We start from the raw sequence: 22,217 nt of genomic DNA, 5'->3' as shown, positions 1-22,217 counted from the left end.
TCTTGTTTTCTTTTTAACCTCATCTATTATTTGTATACTATTTTGTAACTTTTTATTATATATTGTACATTGCTTAGGACATATGTGGAAGGTCCTTAATAAATAATAATTTCAAAACTTGCATTTTGAGCCCACAAAGCAAATGCTTGTCTTTTTAGAAAGTGCATTTCGCTTTGTTTCCCCGTTTGCAGTTTTTAATTCAGGCTGTGATTACGTGAAGTTGTCTGGACAGAGGAGAAGTTATGGACTATTTTGAAAGATGACGGAAAATGTACTCATTTTGTAGGGCTGCAATGCTTGCTTGATTTAGATAATTCATTTTAAAAACTTATCTACAAAAAGTGCACCCAAAGTGACGGAAGATATAAAAATATAATTCAGTACAATCACTTACAAAAAAATGCAGACTGGAAGAGGAATTCCCTCTTTTTCATGTAGCGAAGGCCTAAGATGATGCCTCACATCACATGAAAACAAATGGTTGGACCTGGAGGTTCCCTTCTGCTGATCGAAGGAGACCTTCCATTAGATGAAGGGAATCTTTGTTTCCAATCCAAAGAAATTGCGCTGATCACATCAGAAGGATTATTTTTACCCAAACCAAGGTTTTTATCAAGAGATTATACATTGCAAGTCACATGAACAATTGGAGTCCTATTGTTTAACTTTGTGGACAAGCCTTAGGCTTGGGCTCAGATGTAAGGGTTAACTCCTTGAGAGCACCTGAGTTTGGAGGTATGCAAGAAACTAAGAGAGGTGTGTGTCCTTAAAATTTTAGTCTTCATTAGAAAGGAGAAATGTGAAACTTAAGTCTTACATGCGTCCTGTTTTTATTTGTCTTACAGGTATTGGTCAATGGAATTGAATACAAGCCTAACAGTGTCAGTCCTAATAAGAAGCATGCTAAAGCCATGGCCGCAACTGTGGCTCTGCAGGCATTGGGACTCGTACCAAAGGAGCTCTTGGCTAATGCCACCAGCTTCAGGAGTGCCTCACACAACTAAACAACTGTTTTTATATTGACATCCTAGATATTTTTATTCTACACAAAGGATATTTCTCTTTTGTGGTTTTGTAAATACATTAGCAGCTCATTGTAAAAACTGTACAGACACCTTCAGGCTTTTCTTTTTGTACATGGAAAGTATTTAAATCACATGGTTTTGGTATGTATATTGATGTTAGTGATGCCATCATTTCTTAAATTACTAAAAATCCAAACACATGACTATGGAGTTATCTGTAATTTGTTTTAAAGCTCAACCGATCTTTACCTTCAATATAAAATTTAAAGTTTTACTGTTTTGTACCATGATGCAGTTCCCATAGTTTTTTGGTAAACTTTCTGTTAAAGCTGTGTAGTCTTAAGTTTACAATGACAATGACTGGTAGCTCATGCTAGACAAGTGCCAGGCCCTCCTATTTTATCTGCAAAGAGAAAATGGATACGGTTGCTGGATGATGCTAACTACTGCTATTCCCCCTATCCACATGCCATTGAGTCTAGCAAAATTGTCTAGCTCAGAAAAAAAAATTACACTTGTGAGAATGAAGCACATCCAGCAACAGAAATAAGAACTGCAATATAAATTTATCTGCCTGCATGTTTGGTAGAAGAAACATGAAACTGTAATTTGAGTCAAACACAATGCCTGATGTTGATTGTATACATTTGTGGTAACTGAATTTCAGCTATAACTGGATGGGGATGTAGAATGATGTTGTTGTACTCGGCTTGGTCAATAAAGCAGCACAAGTTCCTTATTTACTGTCTAGTGCAATTTGTCCTGTTTATAGTGAACCAAATGGTTTACTTAATTTGTTTTACCTTTCAGAATAGTCCTGTATAATCTCAGACTTCCACCTTTTAGCTTCAAAGAAAACACACAAGATTCTAGGGTTAAAGTTTAATTAAAAATCTATAAATATCAAGGTTTCAATCGTGGGGGGGAAACGGAAAAGGTTGAGTTAACTATACAACACAGAATAGGCAGTTTTCCATCAACTCTGCTTAGGAAGGCTAATCTAGCCAGTAGGTTTTGCACATTAACATGTACAATTTGTTATTGGCAGAATGCTATTGTACCCACCCAGCATGGCTTAAACATCTCAGGAACACCAATGGCAATTCTTCATTGACCGATATTGCTTGTTTAGGCTTTCCATGTGTAGGCATAATTGTTCATTTCTAGGAGCCTTATGGATGACTTTCCTAATGTTGGGCAAAGAGTAAGCTGTTCCAAAGTGTTAGGATGCAATCCACACTTCTTAAGGTCCTCGCTATGGGGTTCCTGTAAAAATTAAGAAAAGTATTACTAGTACAATTTCTTATTGGATAACATGCCATTTCACAAGGGAACCAAGTCTACCAAACACCCTATCCTTTGAGCACCCATGGAACCATTTATTTTAAAAAGTTCACACACCGCTTTGTTAAAAAACAAAGTGGTTTACAAAGAAAATAATTCAATATAGTAAAAACCAACTTTTTAAAACAATCAAACGATAAAATCAGCAATGAACTAAAAACATATTAAAAATACATCATCATTTTACATGTATGGAGTGGGCTTGTCTAAACAAAAATGTTTACAGCAGTGTCAGGATACAGCGAAGGCATCTGCATAGTGTCAATAGGCAGGGGGTTCCAGAATGTAGGTGGCACCACACTAAAAGATCAATTTCTTACAAATGCGGAATGGGTATTATGTGACACCTATAACAGGGCTGGCATGCATTCTCTTTTCCATTAATCAGATTCTTCCCAATTCAGATGAATGTTGAGTAAAATCTCCTTACCTCTTTTATGCTCTGTTCATTACTGATGCTTGTGTTGAACACTGCTGTTGGGTCATGTGTATAACACACAGCAGAGTAAGATCCATTCTGAGCAGATTTGAGCAGCATGGACAAGGAATGCATAGAGTGAGGCATGACAGGACCAACAATCTCCAGACTAAATAAATCTTTGTAATGTGATTGGACCTGTGTCCGCACATTTATGCTTCGAGCCTGTGGAAAAATATTAAGCAATATGACACGAAGGTTCAAAAACATTGAAATTAAACCTGACCTTTTTATGCACCCAAAGTTTAACAGTGGATCAATTCTACATATAGGAAAAACACAAGGCAGCAATTACAGGGGGATGGTACTGGAGGAAAGTCAAGAAACTGAAAGTATGTGGTCATAAATGAGAGACTAAGCATTTAAATGGTTGCAATCTACAAACCAGAAGATGCTCAAGAAGTTGGGTGTAAGCATGGTGTCATCATGCGGATTCATTATGGAAAAGGGAGAATTTACAACTCCAAGCCGTGCCTATTAAAAATTCTAGCAAAACACAAATATCCACCTAGATACTGCCCTCTGCCCGCACGCAAAAAAGCCCAGCTACCACCTCCAGTATTAAGAACTTAAAACATTACATAATTTGAGTGCCTGAATGTGTGATTTACTATAGGGAGTGGCTAGTACAGCTGATTTAGGCTAATGGAGACAAAGCAAATGGTTGCTAAGAGCAAAGTCTGCAGCAACACAAGTTTCTATCTCTAGATTCTAAGAGAAATTCTTAAAAAGCTGCACCGTATGATACAATACTAAGGCAAATGTCTGCAATCATTTCATGTTATACCAATACACGGGAAGGGAGCACGGAATCATAGAGGCAGGCATTTTGAAACACATGGTAAATTATCAGACCAACAATGGTCATGCTAAGTGATAATGATTAGTAACAGATTCCAGGAATTAAATTTGGCAAGTTGGATCTTAACAGTCTTCCACAAAGAGGTCTCCTTTCTTTCATAGAAGGCTTTTTATCCAGTGGAGGACCTCACTAAGAGGACTGGGTGAAGCCAATTTTCTCCAATTATCCTTGCATTCCACCCCCCAAAGAGATTTTTCAAAGGGCACAAGAAGCTGCAAGGGGAGGGCAAATCCAAAAAATGAGCTTCCCCATCCTGCCACCAGTGTTCATACAAGCCATCCCCCCCCCCCCGCCATAAAGCCAACAATATGTGAAATCATGTTGCAGTAATTTTTACCTTGAGCGTTTGCATTGTTGCCCCTCTAAAGGCAACTGGTGACAGCAGTGTTGGAGGGATGCCAGCCTGAGGGCCTGCAGCAGCCACTAAGCTCTTGCAATTTATCAAGAAGTTTAGCAAAGTGAATGTGTTTGTTCCTTTCACCAGCACAACAGATTCTGGCTTGTGATCCATTTGTACCTCATTTCTCTCCTTACAGCTACAGACCAAATGTCAAGGGAAAGGTATACACACACAGACACACCAGCAGAAGATGAATACAAAGTCAATACAAGTTGAAAGTCATAACCTTATTTAATTTTTGCATGCGATTTACAAGGTAAAGACACATTTCACCCTTGTCTCAGAGGCAAGGAATGTGCTTTAAGTACACATTAATAATAATAATAATATTTTTATTTATACCCCGCCCTCTCCAGCCAAGGCCGGGCTCAGAGCGGCTTACAAGCAATAATAATTAAGGGATTAAGGGAAGCCTGAGATGTACACACACGCATTCACACAAAAATACTGTGCTGTTACTATTTAAATTTTAGCTAATAATTCGCCTAGCTATGAAAAAGGTTTGATCTTGTCATACTTGCAAAGAAACAATCCCCGCCTCCCTGCTGTGGAAAAAATTGTGATTTCCTCATACTCACCTTGATGTGCTAGTCATACCACATCAAGGGTATCTGAAACTGCTAGCCAATATGACTCTTGCCTACTTCAGTATTATTAATTCATCCACATGCTGCTTATGTACCAAAATGGCTTCTAAGCAGTTTACAGGTATGAAACAAACCCATAATTAAAATGTGCAGCAACATATGGACATTCTTAATTAAAACATACAATATTAAGAAGCATAGTTAACAGTTAACATAAAAACACAAGCTCGGTGCAGGGGAATGTCTGCCTAAACTGGTGTGTCTTCAAGAGCTGCAGGGAAGGCAATTCAACAACACCTCCTGGTTCACACAAGCTGATACGACACCAGGACATGGCAAAACTATTGTGAGTTCCAATTACTGGTCATAGCACCCTTACTGGGCAGTGAAGAAAAAGATGGATTTTCAGGTAACCCGAACCCGAGATTTTTTAGGGCTTTGCATGCAAAACTGTCTCAGTGGCTAATACACAGCTGCTGCAAATCCCTCAGCACTGGCATGTTATGTGTCTGATAAGGAGCAGTAGAAAGGAAGGCCCTTTCCTAACCATCCTTGGCAATCATCCCACTTGCACTGATTATAATCCGTATCAAAATGAGTTTAACTGAACATCGTACATGTTGAAAGCTTTTTGCGGTCAATGTACCGTGTTGATTCCAAATATCAGGAACAAGAACCAAATGTTCCTGACTCTCAGTAGTTGTGTTGCTTTCTCAGCTGTATATTAGACAAGTCTTGTGCTCAGCTTTAAAATCACAGCTTAAGGAAGTGTTTCACTTTTGAAAGGATACAGTTTGATAGAAATTGTATCTGGCTTTTTAATCTTGTCTTGTACTCCCATCTCCTCCAACCATGAAAATCCTTCATCGTCATCAACATCACTCATTCCTCGTCCCCTAAGCAAAGAGACACCACTTTAGTAGGTCGCAACATGTGAGCCATCTATCAATACAGATAATCAGTTTGGGAGTAAAATATATATATACACGATTTATCTTGCACCAGAAAGGTAGTTTTTGTGCTAGAAAAATGCAACAAGACAGAGCCAGCTTTTCCAACGAGAAAGTCCCCATAACAAGAACTACATACTCTTCATTCTCAGCATCCTTGCCTGTTGTTTCAGAGTCACTAGCAAGTCCTGTTTCTAAGTGGGATGCCAACATATTCGATTTCCTTTTTCTAACTTCTTGAAAAGGTAACAAAAATTCAATACCTGAGAAGGGGTGGAAAAAGCAAATTAATAGTGTAGAGACAATATACAAGAGGGCTTTTGTAAGTCATTTGGCTTAATAACACACTGTTCTCACCTTCATTTCGCATGGCTTCCCTTAAGCCTCTAGTTGTGGGTGAAATTAGCGCAGTGATCACATCACTTCCAGCAAGCCCTGCTGCACGGAACAACACCGTGAACTGGTAAGTGCAAACGTAGAAATAGGGGCAAAGCTTGGCTCTCAGCAGATTATAAAGGGAGGTAAAACTGAGACACCTGCAAGGTAAAGAATCAAGGTGCAGAATGATCAGCCTGCAATTTGGAAAAGGCAAAACTGAGGGAAACAAAACACAGAGACAACAAAACTACTCGCACACAGAGAGTAGTTTACAACAGGAAGTCGGTACGTAACCTGAAATGTGCTTCTGGTGTGTGGGGAGTGGAAGACAGTTGAAGGACAGACCAATCTAGCTCCTGTCTGTTCCACTAGCCACAGACCAAGGACAGGATGGGTGACTGGATTCCCACCCCACCTTCTGTCATTGAAATTCTACTCAATATTGATCCACAGTAGATTCCAATGTATTGTTAGCAGAGTAAAAACTTAAACACGTTGCAGTATTCCCCAAAAATAGACCTGAGGCATTTCATTAAGCAGAACTTTATCGCTACTGAAGGCAAATGAACATAATGGTCACAAATCCAATACATTCAGGTTTGGCACTGTTCATAAAAAACTTAGCTGCAGCAGACTTAAGGTAAACTTACAGTAACTTATAGTAAGTCTAAATCTTAACACTAAGCATACAGAACACCACACCAGAAAGAGAGACAGAAGGAGAGAGTGAAACAGGCTGCTTCTGGCCTCACTATTATTGTTAGCATGATCTTGACAGAAAGAGATAACAGAACCAGTTTAAAGCAGCTGTACTCAGCTCCTTCTTTCACACAGAGAAGCTTCCAGAACCCTCCTGAATTAAGTAGAACAGGAAAGATCTCGACACATCAGATCAATACTTTCTGTACCAAGAAATGCAAACTGACACCTTCAAGCATAAAGAAACAGCAAACCAGCACACATAGAGTTGAGGGGAAGTTGTTAGTAGCAAAATCAAGCTACTGACATTTTAACTGAAAATCTAAACAGGCTGAGAAAAGCAATAATAATGATGAAATGGCAGAATGCTGATTAAGGGAAGCCTGAGATGTACACACACGCATTCACACAAATGGACAAAATGCCTTTAAAACAAAAATCACCAACCTGAGCAGATAACCCGAGTGTGTACACACGTACACACGCAAACACCTTCTCCAGGTCCAAAAAGGAACTACTGGCCAAGTGAATGGCAGCAAGCAATGGACAAAGAACCTTTGGTCCTCCAGAACTTGTTAGACTCCCAACTCCCATGCAAGGAAGATGGGAGTTGAAGTCAAACAATCGCTTGGAGGCCACAAGTTTCTGACAGTGGGAAATCAGGATATCCTTATCCACAGTAGTGCTATCTTGAAGACTGACATTGTGGATTAATACATATTTATTCCACAGAACACGGCTTGTAATGTTTCTTCCTTTCACAACTTGAAGTTGCAAAATAGCGCCTTACATAACACCGCTTTTTAAAGTGAAAAGTTGCTTTACAAAGGAGAGAAATTTTAGAGTAGGACTGGAGGTGCGAAAATAATGGGATGCTTAACCCTTTCTCTCCTTCAAATTTACGCATCAGCCAAACCAATGTTCTGAACATTATAGAGGGGAAAGCTGCTTGGGAGCAGAGAAAGGGTGGAGAGGAAAACAAATACATCCTCCCTTCTATAAATTTCCCCTCTCCAAATACAGCTTCTTATCTGAAATAGAAGTGTCCAGATTTTTGTAAGCATTTGCATGCAAATTGCAGTTGGCCCCAGAACCAAAGCTGCTATACTGATTATTGAGAATGAATTCCTTGATTTTGCATTATGACTCAACTCAAATTTTGCAATGTGGTGGTAGTTATGAGAATATCCTGTGAGTATCAGTACGATTTGACTCTTAGCTGCTTGGTGATGTATATCCATTCACTTCAACTCACCATTCACTCATGAGAACTTGTTGGAGCCCTTCATCATATGACCAAGGATTATTTTTCCCAGTCATTTTTCTATCCGCTCCAATACGAGGGAACAGCTTTAGCCACGGCAGGAAAGGATGAAGCCAGTATACAAGGCTTTGCTGGAAAGCACATCGGAGTTCTGTGGAGAGCTTCGGTTCCTAAGATAGCAAAGTGTTGAAATTACATTTTTAAAGCTATTCATAAGATGCCTGAAAAACCTTCATTCATATTTACTCTGTAGGCTGAAAGGAGTATGAGAAGTATTAAATTTATTATGTGGAATTGTAAGGCACCATCTATCTACCCTGATTCAACACAAATTTATGCAGCAACTGCAATCAAACCGCAAATGAGTTACCAGCCCAATTGCCATGAGGGAGAAACATTACTAAAAGCTGATTCACACTTTACATAGAAAGTGGACTTGTTGCTGAGTGCACCTCTGTCTATGTTTAGGAAAGGAGCGGGAAAGAAGTGCATTTTTAAAAACCCTAATTTTTTTACATGGCAATCAGTAGGAGGCCAGGAAGAAATAGTATGACTTTTTTAGGGAATAGCAAAGCGACTGTGAGAGCTCTACTTCAGATCAATAAATTCATTGCAGTATATAAGATACTCACTGTGTTACAAACTTCTTGTATGTTATACTGCAATCATTCCTAATCTTCATTAAGTTTGACCAGGCCATTTCTGCCACATCCCATAATCTCTATAACAACTCCAGTCTGAGTGATATATTTTGCATACATTTAAAGGGAGCTATAGTGGCACTGTGGTCTAAACCACAGAGCCTAGGGCTTGCCGATCAAAAGGTCGGCGGATCAAATCCCCGCAACAGGGTGAGCTCCCATTGTTTGGTCCCTGCTCCTGCCCACCTAGCAGTTCAAAAGCACATCAAAGTGCAAGTAGATAAATAGGCACTGCTCTGGCGGGAAGGTAAACGGCGTTTCCGCGTGCTGCTCTGGTTCGCCAGAAGCAGCTTATTCATGCTAGCCACATGACCCGGAAGCTGTCTGCGGGCAAACGCCGGCTCCCTCGGCCTATAGAGCGAGATGAGCGCGCAACCCCAGAGTCATCTGCGACTGGACCTAACGTTCAGGGGTACCTTTACCTTTATAGTAGGTAGAAGGTAAAGGACTCCTGGATGGTTAAGTCCAGACAAAGGCGACTATGGGGTGTGGTGCTCATCTTGCTTTACAGGTCGAGGGAGCCAACGTTTGTCCACAGACAGCTTTCCGGGTCATGTGGCCAGCATGACTAAACCACTACTGGTGCATGGAGGACCGTGACGAGTGCCAGATTTATCTGCTTGCACTGGTATGCTTTCAAATTGCTAGGTTTTCAGAAGCTGGGACAGAGCAACAGGAGCTCACTCTGTCAAGCCCAAGAAGCTCAGTGGTTTAGACCAGAGCATCACGCTTTTGCTACAGTACTCTTCAAGGACAGTACCATGTATTGGTGCCAATGAGTACAGTGGTAGGTCCCTTTGCAGCTTATGCACAGGGTCTCAAAAGTTCAAAGAGATTCTAAGGGTTAATAAGCTGAATAAGAAGCCTATTTATATGTTTTGGGGTAGGCACAATCCTGTTATAATTTCTCTACGTGAAAAAATACCACCATTTTTATAACCATAACCTATTATCCTAAGTTTTATCTTTATGACACACAAAACGTCAGGTGATTCAGAATGTTCTTTGCAGGCAGATTATTCCTTTCTGAATAACATTAGCATGGCAAGTTACCAATGTCACGGGTAACACTGGAGGACTAGGGAGTCTTATATCATTTGTCTCAGCTTCACAGTGCTACTGAGAAAAAGGATCTATATATGGCAGAAATCCATCATAGAGCCAAGATCTTTTCATCAATATTGTCCTGCTCAATATACACCATAAAACATTGAGAAGAAGGCAGTTTGAATATGGTAGGAAGACATGATTGGCCATGCAAGTTTTAAAAATATATACTATGCTGAACATCTCACTGCAGGTGTGAATTGGCACCTTTCTACCTCAATGTCTCAAGTCTATTCTCCTGATCAACGGTTCAACAGAACGAATTACCTGAATACTTTGAGGCAAGTTTATTAATGCTCCTCTACAATGCTGGACGTATCCTAGGGATTCTTCTTGTGCTTTTAAGTGATCTGCCCATGCAAATGACTGGGAAGATGTGAACAGAAGGCGAGTTTTAATACTCCAGTCCGCAGGAAATTCATAGCTTGATGAGGAAGAAACATCACTATTGGAAATGGCCAGATATGGGTCCTTGAAAAATATAAACATTGAAAAAAATTACAAGGAAGCAGCTCCTTCATTAAAATGCCATCACTTAAATGTTTAGAAGAAGCATGCCCTTCCTTTGCTAGCATTTAAGGACAGCGTCTTTTTACATATACACCAATATTAGTGAAGAGTAGAAAAGACTGTTGCTTTTTAAAAAGCGTAATAGGAGTACTCTAGTGTATTTTTCATCTCTGTTGGAAGCCGCCCAGAGTGGCTGGGGAAACCCAGCCAGATGGGCGGGGTACAAATAATAAATTATTATTATTATTATTATTAGAGCTGTAGAAAAGAGCACACACTATCAGACTCCCGTCAGTTTCTCTGACCATGCCCCAAGCAGCATGAATGACTCAAGTCATCCAGCAAAAACTGCAGCCTTTCCTTTCCACATACACAGTTGCATTTTTTATGTTTGCCTTGCTGTGAATATCACAAGGGGCCCAATTTCAGCTGCATCCTTATTCACATCACTAGGAATAAATAAGCTGTTCTACGAGTGTAGCTTTCTGCCATGAAGTCATCCCCATGGGAGTATGATTAGTGGGGGTGCATTCAAAAGACAACGGGCTTGAGCCCTGTGTGATAAAATAAATCCAATATTCTCATATATAGATACATTTAACAGTTACAATGATTCTTACATTGATCAATGAGTCAACAGATGCTGCTTCAGAAAACTCTTCTTTCCAGATAGACTCGTCGTCTTGCAGACCATTTAAAAACTGGAAAATGTTTCAAAGTTAAGAGAACACCAATGATTCAATGAACAGTGAATAAAATAATCCACTGCAGTGTTTAGCATAAGATTTTTTTTTTTTAAAAAAATGGTTACAATTCTTTCACTCTGCAAAGTTCAAGCCTAGATATTCTTATGTAATCCCTTAAGTATCAATGGGCATACTTTATTAATCTGTATTTACTTATTAATTTTTATACTGCCCTTCATCGAAAGATTACAGAGTGGTTTACTATATAAAAACACAAAATATGTAACATAGTAACAAAAATGAGTAACAATTGTGGACTGTTTTTCTAACCCAATTAAGAAACCTGTCCTAGGTTAGTAAAATGTCCCTAAACAACATTACATGGTTTGTGTCAACAGACACTTCACACTTTCTTAACCATTGCTTCACCATTTTCCTATATGCGTGGGGTGTTGTTATTATCCCAATCTACTAACATTGGCTGGTGTAGTAAACGCACCCCAACTCAATGCATTCCTAGGACATTATATGCCACAGGTGATTTTTTTGTTTTGTTTCCAGAAGGAAAACAGTAACCAGTAACTGAAGTTTGGGGACACTGTATAGGTGACATTTATGGGAAGAGGGGGGGGGCCCACTGGTCTACTTGCGTGTAAAGTGCACAATGGAATGTGTGCATGGTAAGTTTCTTGGATGAAAGCTAAAGACTCCACCATTTAACCTCTCACAACCTAGGGTCCTGCTTGATTACTGTTGATCCCGACGTTGCGTCTCCTCCCATGTGCTTTCCCGCATAAATATTATTAGAATAAAGTATGCGCCACCTTTTCTTTCAAGAAGTATCACCAAGGCGCTTTTACCAAGTTTTCGAATATTTCCCCCCAAAATTACCAGAACTGCCCAAAGCGATTCACAGAAACCGCAATGCAAAAATAAAGCAATAATCATATCGTGTCAATATAACATTTCGATAAGCGGTCTTAATACTAATCCGTTTCGAAACGATCCAAATAAATAATGCGCTTTGGCTGCCCTATAATAATCGAAGAGTTTAAATTCGGAGGCGGGGCGTGCACATTAGCAAACGCAAAAAAGGAGGAAAGAGGGAAACGGCGATCTGCAACGCAGCGCTTTCCCGCCCCGAAGGCTCCGAATTCCGTTCGTCGCGACGCCTTACCTGCGCGCTGGAGCAGCTGGGGCCGCCGCCCGCCCTTGGTTTCCGGGCCGGAGAGAGGGACTGGCCTGTCCCCGGCGGAGGGCGCGGGCTGTTCTCCAGGCTCGAGAAGGGGTTGCGCCTGCGGCTCCCCGGGTAAGGCCGAGGGGACAGAGCCGAGCCGCCCAGCGCGCAAGGGGCGGCGGCGGCGGCGGGCGCGCTGGGAGAGTGGCCGGGCTCCGCGTCGCTTCTCCGCGCCCTTTTCCTCTTCAGGCGCAGCAGCTCGGGAGGCTTCTTGAAGCCGGGGGAGTAGCCGGGGACCACGGAGCACATGGCGGCGGCGGAGGCCGAGAACATGAAGCGGAGCGGGGTCGGCGTCCGGCTGCAAGATACGAACTTGGCGCGCGGCAGCAGGAGGCTCCGCCTTGAGGGCGGGAAGAAGCGCCTCCTGGTTGCCGCGCGGAGACCGGCCAATCGGGAAACCTGTCGGCCCCGCCGCGGCCGCCTTTCCTGCCCTGGCGAGGGCGCCGTAAGCTGCGCTGCTGCGCTGCACGCACACGCGCGCGAGCCGAGAGATCCACCATTTGGTCCGTGGGCGCAGCTTCCATCACGCCCCAAGCGAAATCCTACGCGTTTCCTCTCCGGATTCCTGTCCCTTTACTGTTTTTTCCCCCTTAAGGAAAGGGCTGTGCTGTGTTTTTAGTAGCAGTATTTTAATACAGTAATTTGTTTTGATTCTGTTTAGTTTTTAATCATTACATGTCATGTTTTTAGCTTTTTGTATTTTGTTTTTAATGTATTCTTATTAAAGATTTTCTTGATTTACAAAGGTATGTGCAATGTCTCTCTCGTATTTTTTTACACGTAACACTTAAAAAAAACAAAAAAAAAACGAATCGGTTTAATTTGTTGAGACATTAGGAAGAATAGGGGGAAAGAGGTGGAGGGAGGGAAAGATGAGGGGGTGGGGTCGGTGGTGATGTTTCTATTTTACTTAATATATGTGGGGTTTTGTGTCAGCGTTTGTGCAGGTTCTCTGCTGTTCACTTGTGTTCCTTTGGCTTTTTGTATTTTCTCTGTCTTGATTCGTGTCAGCCGCCTTGAATCCCAGTCCCAGGGAGCAAGGCTGGGTATAGGTAGAATCCATGGGCATAGCCAAGGCCCACTCCCCAAATCAAGTAAATAAATATACTTCACTGACCAGTCGCATCACAGATAGCTTGGTTCTGTCCCACCCATAAAAATCCAGGCTACGCCCATGATTGAATCGTCATCATTATTTTATTATTTGCACCCCATCCATCTGACTAGGTGGCCCCAGCCACTCTGGGCAGCTTCCAGCATAAACAAAAACATAAACATTAAAAACTTCCCTAGACAGGGCTGCCTTCAGATGCCTTCTAAATGATACTTCCTGCTTTGTTCTTCTTGGTGATTGACGTTTCATGCATATAATACTTAAAGCTTTACATCAGATTTCCTTGAAATTAGAGGCAGAGTGTTCTCAGCTGATACATCCCCATAAACATGCCCTTATCCCTTCTAGGGCTATATGACTTGACCAATGCTGACAATATGGCTTCAATATTAAGGGAGCTGTTTTCTCAGCCCCACCTTCTTCAAGTCTAAAGAAAAATTCCAGTCCACTTAAAAAGTTTGCTATGAAGTGACCTTGGAAATTTTCAAAATAAAAGCTGTTAACCCTTGGGCCAAGCATGCCAATGTAACATATATCTTATCTAGTTGGCTTCTTTAAAATATATCTTCAAAGTTAGAAAAGAACTATGAAAAGCAAGAAGCTAGCTGAACATTATATTGAATTCTCAAACTGTGTTTCTGGGTTCTAGTTAACTTAATATTTCCACACACTGAAAGTGTTGAGGAGCATAATATGAAGCTTTTCCATATTAGTTGTAGAAATACACACTTCTCTCTAGCAATTAACAGCAACCACTTGATGCTGGGAAAATTTTTACCACACATATCTACTACAATATCAGCTTTCCATAGGGTTTGTGTGGTACAAAGTTTCACACAGTCCTACTGTTTATGCAGGGGCTGAATTCATTGATTTTAATAGGACTTGCTTCCATAAATCTTCTTGCAATTGCGGCATATCTGAGAATGCAACCATCTTTTATTAGCAGTGAAGGGACAAATTAAACAATATTGAGGAGAAGAACAGAGGACAGTCTTAGATGAGGAGCCAAGTGTGACCACTATCCCACAGCAGCAGGGCATATCCCACTATGGTGTGGCAGGTGATGGGAATAGCCCTGTTTGCCTTTCCATCCCTCTTTTGTAGACTGGGCTATATGCATGAACTATATATAACACAAGGCTAAATTTATAAAAGGAAAAAAAGCAGAATAGCTGGCTTTTACTCAGAGTAGACCCACTGAAATTAATGACTGTGACTAAGGTCTATTCTGCCATATACAATTTGAACATTTAACAATGGTAAATCATAAATTTACATGAGTATAGATTACAAATTACAACACAGAATATACCCAGTAAGTACTTGTGACAGTCACAAAAACAACACTTCATCAAGGAATTGCAATAACATAGTATGTGCTGTATGAAAGCCTATACTGCATTTTCTCCAAGTGCACATATTGCACTTAGGTATCCTACCCACCGTAGTGCTGTCTTAAAGACAGAAATGTGGATTGTGCAAAACAAATGCCCAACAAATTCCACAAACGCTGCTTGTATAAAAAGACCCTTGGCAATGCATGTCATCTATAAGTGCTGATAGATCCTGTGTTTTCTAGATGGAAAGGCTAAATAAAAAACATAGCAAAGTCACCATAAAAATAAGGTCAGATTGAGAAAGCACATTCAGAATCTTGCCAATGTTACAAGTGTGTTCCAGGGACACCTTTCCACCCCCATAGTGTATAGATGGTCCAAGTAAAACAAAGCACAGCAAAATGCATAAAACTGAGCAGACAAAAGGAAAGTGTTGTCTGCTAAGCACAGGAGTGACTGGGGGGGGGGGGGGGCGGAACGGATGGACGGCGTGTTGGAGGACCACAAATATGAGTAAACTTTCAATTGCTAACAGAAATACTCTTTTAGACATGGTAATGAGGGGAAAATCAAAGCTCTAATTTCTCCCCAGAACTTGTAAAGAATATTCAAACAGTAATTAAAACATTAGTTGAAACGCATTGACCAATCCTTTATAAGTAGGCAATTGAGACAAAGTTCACAAATTTACACTTCACTTAAAAGCTAAGAATCTGTGCTTCAGAGCTGGATAACTTGTCTTTTTCTTGCTTCGTTCTTCTGAACCATTTCCATAGAAACTTTGGCTTCATATAATGGGATTGGATCATCCAAATGAGGCCTAAAAGACAATAATATCTCAGAAGTGTCTTAATGTATGCTCAAAAGAAAAAAGTACACAATTCAGGACAATTGCCATAGACTTTACTTTTTAGTAATGCAAACTTTACAGCTCAAACACACTGCAAGTGTTATAGGTTGGCTAGGATTCCTGGAACAAAGGGCAGAGAAAACAGCAAATAGGAAGCAGATGTTTAATGTGCTGCATGCATTTCAAAATAGCTTTTACTAGCAGTTTAAAAGATGTGCCATTTTATATTGCTTTTGAGAACAAGTCTTCCAGCTCCTGCCCTTCTGCATCCAAAAACCTGGACTGCAATCATAGCAGACAAAGGAAAAATAAGCTTTGTAGTAACCATTAGTAGAATATTAACTATTGGAAGGAATTCATACAAGAACAAAGACTTTTATTTAGCTGCAGTTCACAGTGGTTATTATGAATATGCACTTGGATTGTAGACAAGTATTACACACCTGCAGAGTAAGTCTGGTCCAAACTGGATTTATTTAATGTACAGGCTAATGGGCAGATTGTATTAGAGCAATTAGGATTGCAGAGAAGAGGGCTTTCTCCAAGTCATTTCCTAAGATGGCTAATTGAAAATAAAAATAAGAATTTTGCCCAAGTATTTGATATTAATGGGTGGCATACCAAGGGCTGTTTAGAGTCATTAAAGGAGCTTGCAGTGACTTAGTGGCTCTGGTATTTATTTATTTTTAATCATCAGCTAATCCCTATGTTACATACGCATAGCTTCTGAAGCTGCCTTCCATTAGAAAAACAGATTCTCATGCAGAATCCAGGGCTCGCTTTTTGAGAAAAGAAAGTCTGAAACCTATTGGGCTCATGGAACTGGCTTCAAGACTCTTGGGAGTTCTGGATCAATAACTACAGCCACAAAGTAGGTCTCCAGCAGCATTTTAATTACAGTGGTACCTTGCAAGACGAAATTAATTCGTTCTGTGAGTTTTTTTGTCTTGCGAATTTTTCGTCTTGCGAAGCACGGATTCCAACCCAAAATCCAACCCCCCCCCCCAAAAAAAAAGTTTTAAAAGTTTAACTTACCAAGTGGCTGCAAAAGAAGTTTTGGAAAGGCTTCAAAAATCACCAAAGTCTTCAAAAACCTCAAAAAAGGCTCAAAAAAGGAAACAAACTTGCAAGACCTTTTCGTCTTGCGAAGCAAGCCCATAGGGAAATTCGTCTTGCGAAGCAACTCAAAAAACGAAAAACCCTTTCGTCTTGCGAGTTTTTCGTCTTACGAGGCATTTGTCTTGCGAGGTACCACTGTATGTGGAGCTTCATAACTTATAATACTTAGATTAGTTTTTAAGCTTCCATTTCACCGTAGCACACCCGACTTACCTGAAAACACCACTGGATAGCTTCTCCATTACATCTTCTAGAATGCGTATAAGAGAATTGTTAAGAAAAACTGTGTGTACACGTGTGACTGGAGTGGATTACTAAACACACTAGCACTAGATCTTTAATTTGTGAGATTGGCTTCACCATATAGACCCTGCATATCTGGGTAGAAATGCCTGGTAGTGTTTTAAAGCATTGATGTGATTTATAATCTACCCAGGTTTACTAAACACTCTGCACAGCTTAAAGACAACAGTCCATATCCCCAGGTTTACAATCTAAAATTACCGTATTTTTCCCTCTATAACACACAGATTTTTTCTCCTAAAAAGGAAGGGGAAATGTCTGTGCGTGTTATAGAGCGAATGTGTGGTCCCTGGAGCCGAAAAATCAGGCAAAAATAAAATCGCGCTTCACGGAGAAGGGAAATCTGAAAAGAGGAAGCGGCTGCTTTCCTGCATTCTGCCTCAGGGTCTTACTGCCCACCCTCCTCTGTTTCGTTGCTGTGTTTGCTGAAACGGAACCAAGAGCAGGGAAAGCCCCTCCCCTCCAGGCAAGCAGAGGGGAAAGCAGAGTGTCGTTCCTTCTAATTCCTCTCTGTGCTCCGGTGCTGCTGGAGGAGAGGGAGAGGGGGGGGGAGGGAGAGAGAGAGGGGGGAGGGAGGGAGAGAGATAGATATGGCTGGCTTGGGTGGGGGGAAACTTTTGCCTTTATTTCCTCCCTCCCGTTAAATCCCTCTCCTGCATTCTTAGCCAGCTGCTTCTCTGCACACCCCTCTCATGTCCCTTCTTTGTTTTTCCTTCGCTCCCTACTTAAAATGTGGTTACAAAGCATAGATCCACATGGATCCTCAGGATCTTTGCATTGGGTCACCCCAAATTCACCATCAGATCACATGGCATGTCCATGGCTACAGCATGCCCCCCCAAAATCACGCACCCACTGTTGCCTGGGGCTGCAATGGTGCAAAAACGTGGTTACAAAGCATGGATCCACAGGAATTCTCAGGATTTTTGCATTGGGTCACCCCAAATTCACCATCAGATCACATGTCTGTGGCCACAGCATGAAGCCCAAAAATGATACATCCACTGTTTCATTCAGAATGTTTTTTCCCTTGTTTTCCTCCTCTAAAAATGATGTGCGTGTTATGGTCAGGTGCGTGTTATAGAGCGAAAAATACGGGTATATGTTTATTCTAAAATTGCAGAAAAGAAACCCATATGTATCACACTCTAAATGGCAATTAAATTCCCCATATCATGATATTTCCAGTACTATGACAGTCAGCAGTAAAGATCCCTTAGCTGTACTGAGTTCCAATATATGCAATATATGTTGCATTTTCCCCCACTCTCTTTAAAACAAACCAGTTACTTGTCGATTTAAAATATAAGCATAAAAAGGATATATAAGTATTTCCCTTGTTGCATATTTGACAAATTCCACACCTCATCATTCAGGAAAGAGACTGTAGCACCTTTGAGGAAAAGGCAACGACTATCTGGAGGATCCAACTTTTTTAAAATATGAAAAACAGTTAAGCTACATTTGCCAAAACAAAAATGGCACAACCAAAGCACATTAATTATTGGTTGACATAATTTTCCTGGTAACAGGCAGTGCAAGTGATTTTCAACATATATGAAATTGGCTTCTTGTTTTACAAACATTAATGACCTGGAAGGCACAGAACAAGTAGTCATTCTGAGACAAAGGCAGTTTACCTTTTAGTGCTCCAGTGTTTGATTCACACTATAGTAGCAATTTCATTTTATTTTAATTATGAAGTGTGCTAGATTATTACTGTCAAGTAATGCGGCACTTGGAGGACGCGGGTGGTGCTGTGGGTTACACCACAGAGCCTAGGACTTGCTGATCAGAAGGTTGGCAGTTCGAATCCCCGCGATGGGATGAGCTCCCGTTGCTTGGTCCCTGCTCCTGCCAACCTAGCAGTTCGAAAGCATGTCAAAGTGCAAATAGATAAATAGGTACCGCTCCGGCGGGAAGGTAAAGGGCGTTTCCGTGCGCTGCTCTGGTTTGCCAGAAGCGGCTTAGTCATGCTGGCCACATGACCCGGAAGCTGTATGCTGGCTCCCTCGGCCAATAAAGCAAGATGAGGGCCACAACCCCAGAGTCGGCCACTACTGGACCTAATGGTCAGGGGTCCTCTTTACCCCCCTATAGATATTAAACAGTGTTGCACCACAGTTCTATGCAAGTTTACCTGGAAATAGGTCACTTTGTGTTCAACCAGACTTACTCCCAGGTACATAGGACTGCTGCCTTAATAGTAACTTAGTTTTTACAGGCTTATGATTATCAGTCATCAATGGCAGCATATTTTTATACATGGTAATTTCAGATTTTCTTCTCACCTGGAGATTTTCTTCCATGGTAACCCAATGGCCTCCAATACTGAGTAATGAAATAATGTCATGTTTGTGCGGCAGCAATTGTTGTAAAGTTACTTCATTTTCTTTACTGTATAATCTCACTAAAAAGAAGCAAAGGAAGCAAAGAAGCTAAGTAATTAAGAGTCACATTTAACTGTGTTGAACTGTAAAAAAGACTTTATGATCTGAAAATACAGTAGAGACGATGTCTGTACTTTTATAACCCAAGAAAAGCTTCAATAAAAATGTTTCATGTTTATAATCTATCAATATACATCCCCCCTTTTCTGGTCTATTTTAAAATGACCTTCTTTACTCAGAATTCTGGGCACAGCATACACTGAGGAAAAGGTTCCATTAATTAGTTTCACTATGTCTCCTGTGAATGTTTGATGGCAGGGTCAAGTGCATAAATCAGTGCAGAAGACAGGTGAGTGGTTGCATGGTCAACCTACACATACAGCTTTAAGTCTCCTTCCTTGGACCATTTTTTTAAAAAACCGATCAGTTTCCCTGGAATTATTTTCATCCCAACATACTACATTGACTAAGGTTAAAAAAACCAAACCTCAAATAAAAGATTGTTGGAATTTTGGGGGTATTCATTCATCCAAAATACTCTTTGAAAGGAAAGTGTACAGAAAACTACAGCCTGTAAGTGCCTGAATCTTGGGTACATTTTTAACTATCACGTAGGTGACACTGTCATAGGACTATGCTGTCGATCTGCTGCTGTGTAAATTCTGCAAGGAAAGGTGTACTCCGAGTGGATTGTACCGCATTTTTGTTAAGAATTAAGTTATGTGTGTTATTACACACCAACACAATATATATAACATAAACATTAAAGAAAAAGGTAGAAAAACAGAAAATATGTAAATATTTTGATTATTAGGATAGGTTTTCTGTAGTCATAAACAATATATGGATTTTAGTACTGCAGAAATTTCTCATTTGCAATTAACTGCTTCACCAGCATCAATAGGTCTTCTGTACCAAATTCCATACTGAATTCTTTTTCATGATTTTAACAGACAGTGCCTCACATACTAACTATAGAGCCACTGACACTATAGTATACAACAGCACTGTATAAAACTGGCTATGTTTTTGATGATACAAAGTTTTAAAATTAATAAAATACTATGGAACTGTTGGTAAATATTTTACTGCATCAGTAAAGAGTTTTGTAGCAGTTACAGACCTCCTGCATCAAGGATGATATCCACTCCCAATCCGCCTGTCTCCTCCAAACAGCTTTCTGTCAGGTCACATGTTCCACTGGTTTCATCTATAATACGAGCTAGATGGGATGGCAAGGTAAATTACAATATTTTAGGGGCGGGGGAGAGACCAGCATATAATAGTATTCTTCAGACTTATACAGAAACCATTATGTAGAATAACACGAGAACAAAAGTTATTTTTCCTCAACAATATTTACAGAGAATGTAGAAGTGTGCATAATTCAAAAGAAAACACTTGTCAAAGACTTAGGTTGCAATCCTAGTCCTAGCTGCAAAAGTAATTCTAATAACCACAGTGGGTTTTACAGACAGCTCAATGAACTTGCACAGAACTGGGATTTAAGACCAGGGACTCATTGGTAAGAAGCAAAAGCAAAGGAAATATTTAAACTCTGCAGAACACGTACATTTCTATCATCAACATTCAGGCTTTGTTCAGACATAATCCTAAATTATGATTTGATTAGCCTAAATATGGTTTGCTTGAACATGTGAACCCAGCCCAGGAAACTAAATGGTTGCTTGTTCATGAGCCACCATGAAGGACTGCTAGGGACCACCCACCACACCCTGTGTTTCCCACCTGCTTCGAGGCAGAATCAGGGCCCCAATCAACAAGGCTTGCTGAGGACAAGGCAGGCAGCTTCCCCTCCCCATGTGGTGAAACAAACAATCTGGATTTTCTTTCATGCAGCGTAAGAAATACTTGAATATAATGAAGATCGTGATTAAAAATGGCAAGGTTCTTTCTTATACTCACCTACTAATGGTTGCTTGACACCTGTAAAGCAAAATACCAAAATGAGAACTGGAACATATGAAACAGTAAGAAATACTCCAAATATTTAAATACAATGCATTTTCTTAAACACTGTGGGGCTCCTGCTGGCCTACAGGAAAGGGATGACATGGGCTGAATGGAATCGTCTTCTTCCTCAGCTCCTAACAGTCTTTCAGTGCATGGATACCACAGCATTCTGGTCTTTATTCACCAGAAAGCCAGTGGATGCCTTCTGCCACTCCTGTTCAAAGAAGGGGTGATCTGCTACTAGGCCGGCTACATATTATTACAATTTTAACAGCACAGTATAATAAAAACAATTACTTTATTTTAAATTAATTATGATTCCAGTCTTACATTTTGCTCAGTGGAATGCACTGGGGTATTTTCTAAAAGCGATTCACTGCTCCCATATTCCAAACTGGTAGCAAGTTTTAAGTAGAAATGTTCAAGCCTCTAAGCAAGTTCTCTGTGTGAAGTTAAGGCCCTTTGCTTGTTTTGAGTTTGAAGCACTTCTGTTAAAATATTCTGGACTGCAAAAATTATACAAATACATTAGAAAAGAAACTATATATAATACACTGATTTGACTGTGCCAAAATAAGAGCTTATTCTCAAACTATCAGGGATCGCTTAAAGACTTGATAGAAAACATTTCAAGCTGCATTCAGCAAAATGTTGGAAAGCTGTTATTTGGGTCAATGTGTTCCATGTTTAAACCTCCTTGTGCTTACAAAGCACTAGCTGATATGCTCTGCTTCAATATACAAGGCCTGTGTAGTAAATAGTTTACAATATCCTGTTCTAATTTCAAGTCCAATCCTTCATGGTTAATTTCATGTATAGACCATTTTTAACATGGTTCAGAAGTGTAGGCTGCTTGGCTTTGGGAGTCATATTAACTAGCAATTAGCACTTCTGTTTTA

General features: G+C 40.4%; 3 protein-coding genes across 14 annotated transcripts in view; 1 reads left to right on the top strand and 2 right to left on the bottom strand.

The window, feature by feature from the left end:
- SON (SON DNA and RNA binding protein) overlaps positions 1-1,764 on the top strand; it is a 36,022-nt gene extending 34,258 nt beyond the window's left edge. For all 4 annotated transcript variants that reach the window (XR_014563540.1, XR_014563541.1, XR_014563542.1 and 1 more), the window contains one exon: positions 846-1,764. Coding sequence is in view for 1 of the 4 variants with exons in the window: in XM_083735707.1 (XP_083591833.1) it covers positions 846-1,004 (159 nt within the window). In the remaining 3 variants the exon portion in view is untranslated. The remainder of the gene's footprint in view (positions 1-845) is intronic.
- Positions 1,765-1,892: 128 nt separating this feature from the next.
- On the bottom strand, positions 1,893-12,630 carry DONSON (DNA replication fork stabilization factor DONSON). Its single transcript, XM_083735708.1, has 10 exons — positions 12,169-12,630; positions 10,926-11,006; positions 10,063-10,266; positions 7,979-8,157; positions 6,004-6,182; positions 5,786-5,909; positions 5,488-5,592; positions 4,047-4,245; positions 2,800-3,012; positions 1,893-2,291 (listed from the first exon to the last, which is right to left on the bottom strand). Exons 1-10 carry the CDS (start codon positions 12,499-12,501, stop codon positions 2,154-2,156), a joined length of 1,755 nt encoding a protein of 584 aa, XP_083591834.1. The 5' UTR covers positions 12,502-12,630; the 3' UTR covers positions 1,893-2,153.
- A 1,633-nt stretch (positions 12,631-14,263) lies between these two features.
- Positions 14,264-22,217, bottom strand: part of CRYZL1 (crystallin zeta like 1) — a 28,756-nt gene continuing 20,802 nt past the window's right edge. For 8 of the 9 annotated variants that reach the window (XM_083735103.1, XM_083735104.1, XM_083735101.1 and 5 more), the window contains 6 exons: positions 21,271-21,291; positions 20,468-20,566; positions 19,246-19,364; positions 18,279-18,384; positions 16,865-16,910; positions 14,264-15,502 (listed from right to left, as the gene is read on the bottom strand). In XM_083735103.1, coding sequence (XP_083591229.1) covers positions 15,403-15,502; positions 16,865-16,910; positions 18,279-18,384; positions 19,246-19,364; positions 20,468-20,566; positions 21,271-21,291 — 491 coding nt within the window. In that variant the 3' untranslated portion in view covers positions 14,264-15,402. The other variant, XM_083735107.1, reaches the window with a different exon arrangement.

This window comes from Podarcis gaigeae, assembly GCF_964106915.1.
Source record: "Podarcis gaigeae genome assembly, chromosome: 4".
In the NCBI taxonomy this organism is placed as follows: Eukaryota; Metazoa; Chordata; class Lepidosauria; order Squamata; family Lacertidae; genus Podarcis; species Podarcis gaigeae.
Note: the sequence above shows the minus strand (reverse complement) of the source record. Positions and strands in the feature narration are given on the sequence as shown.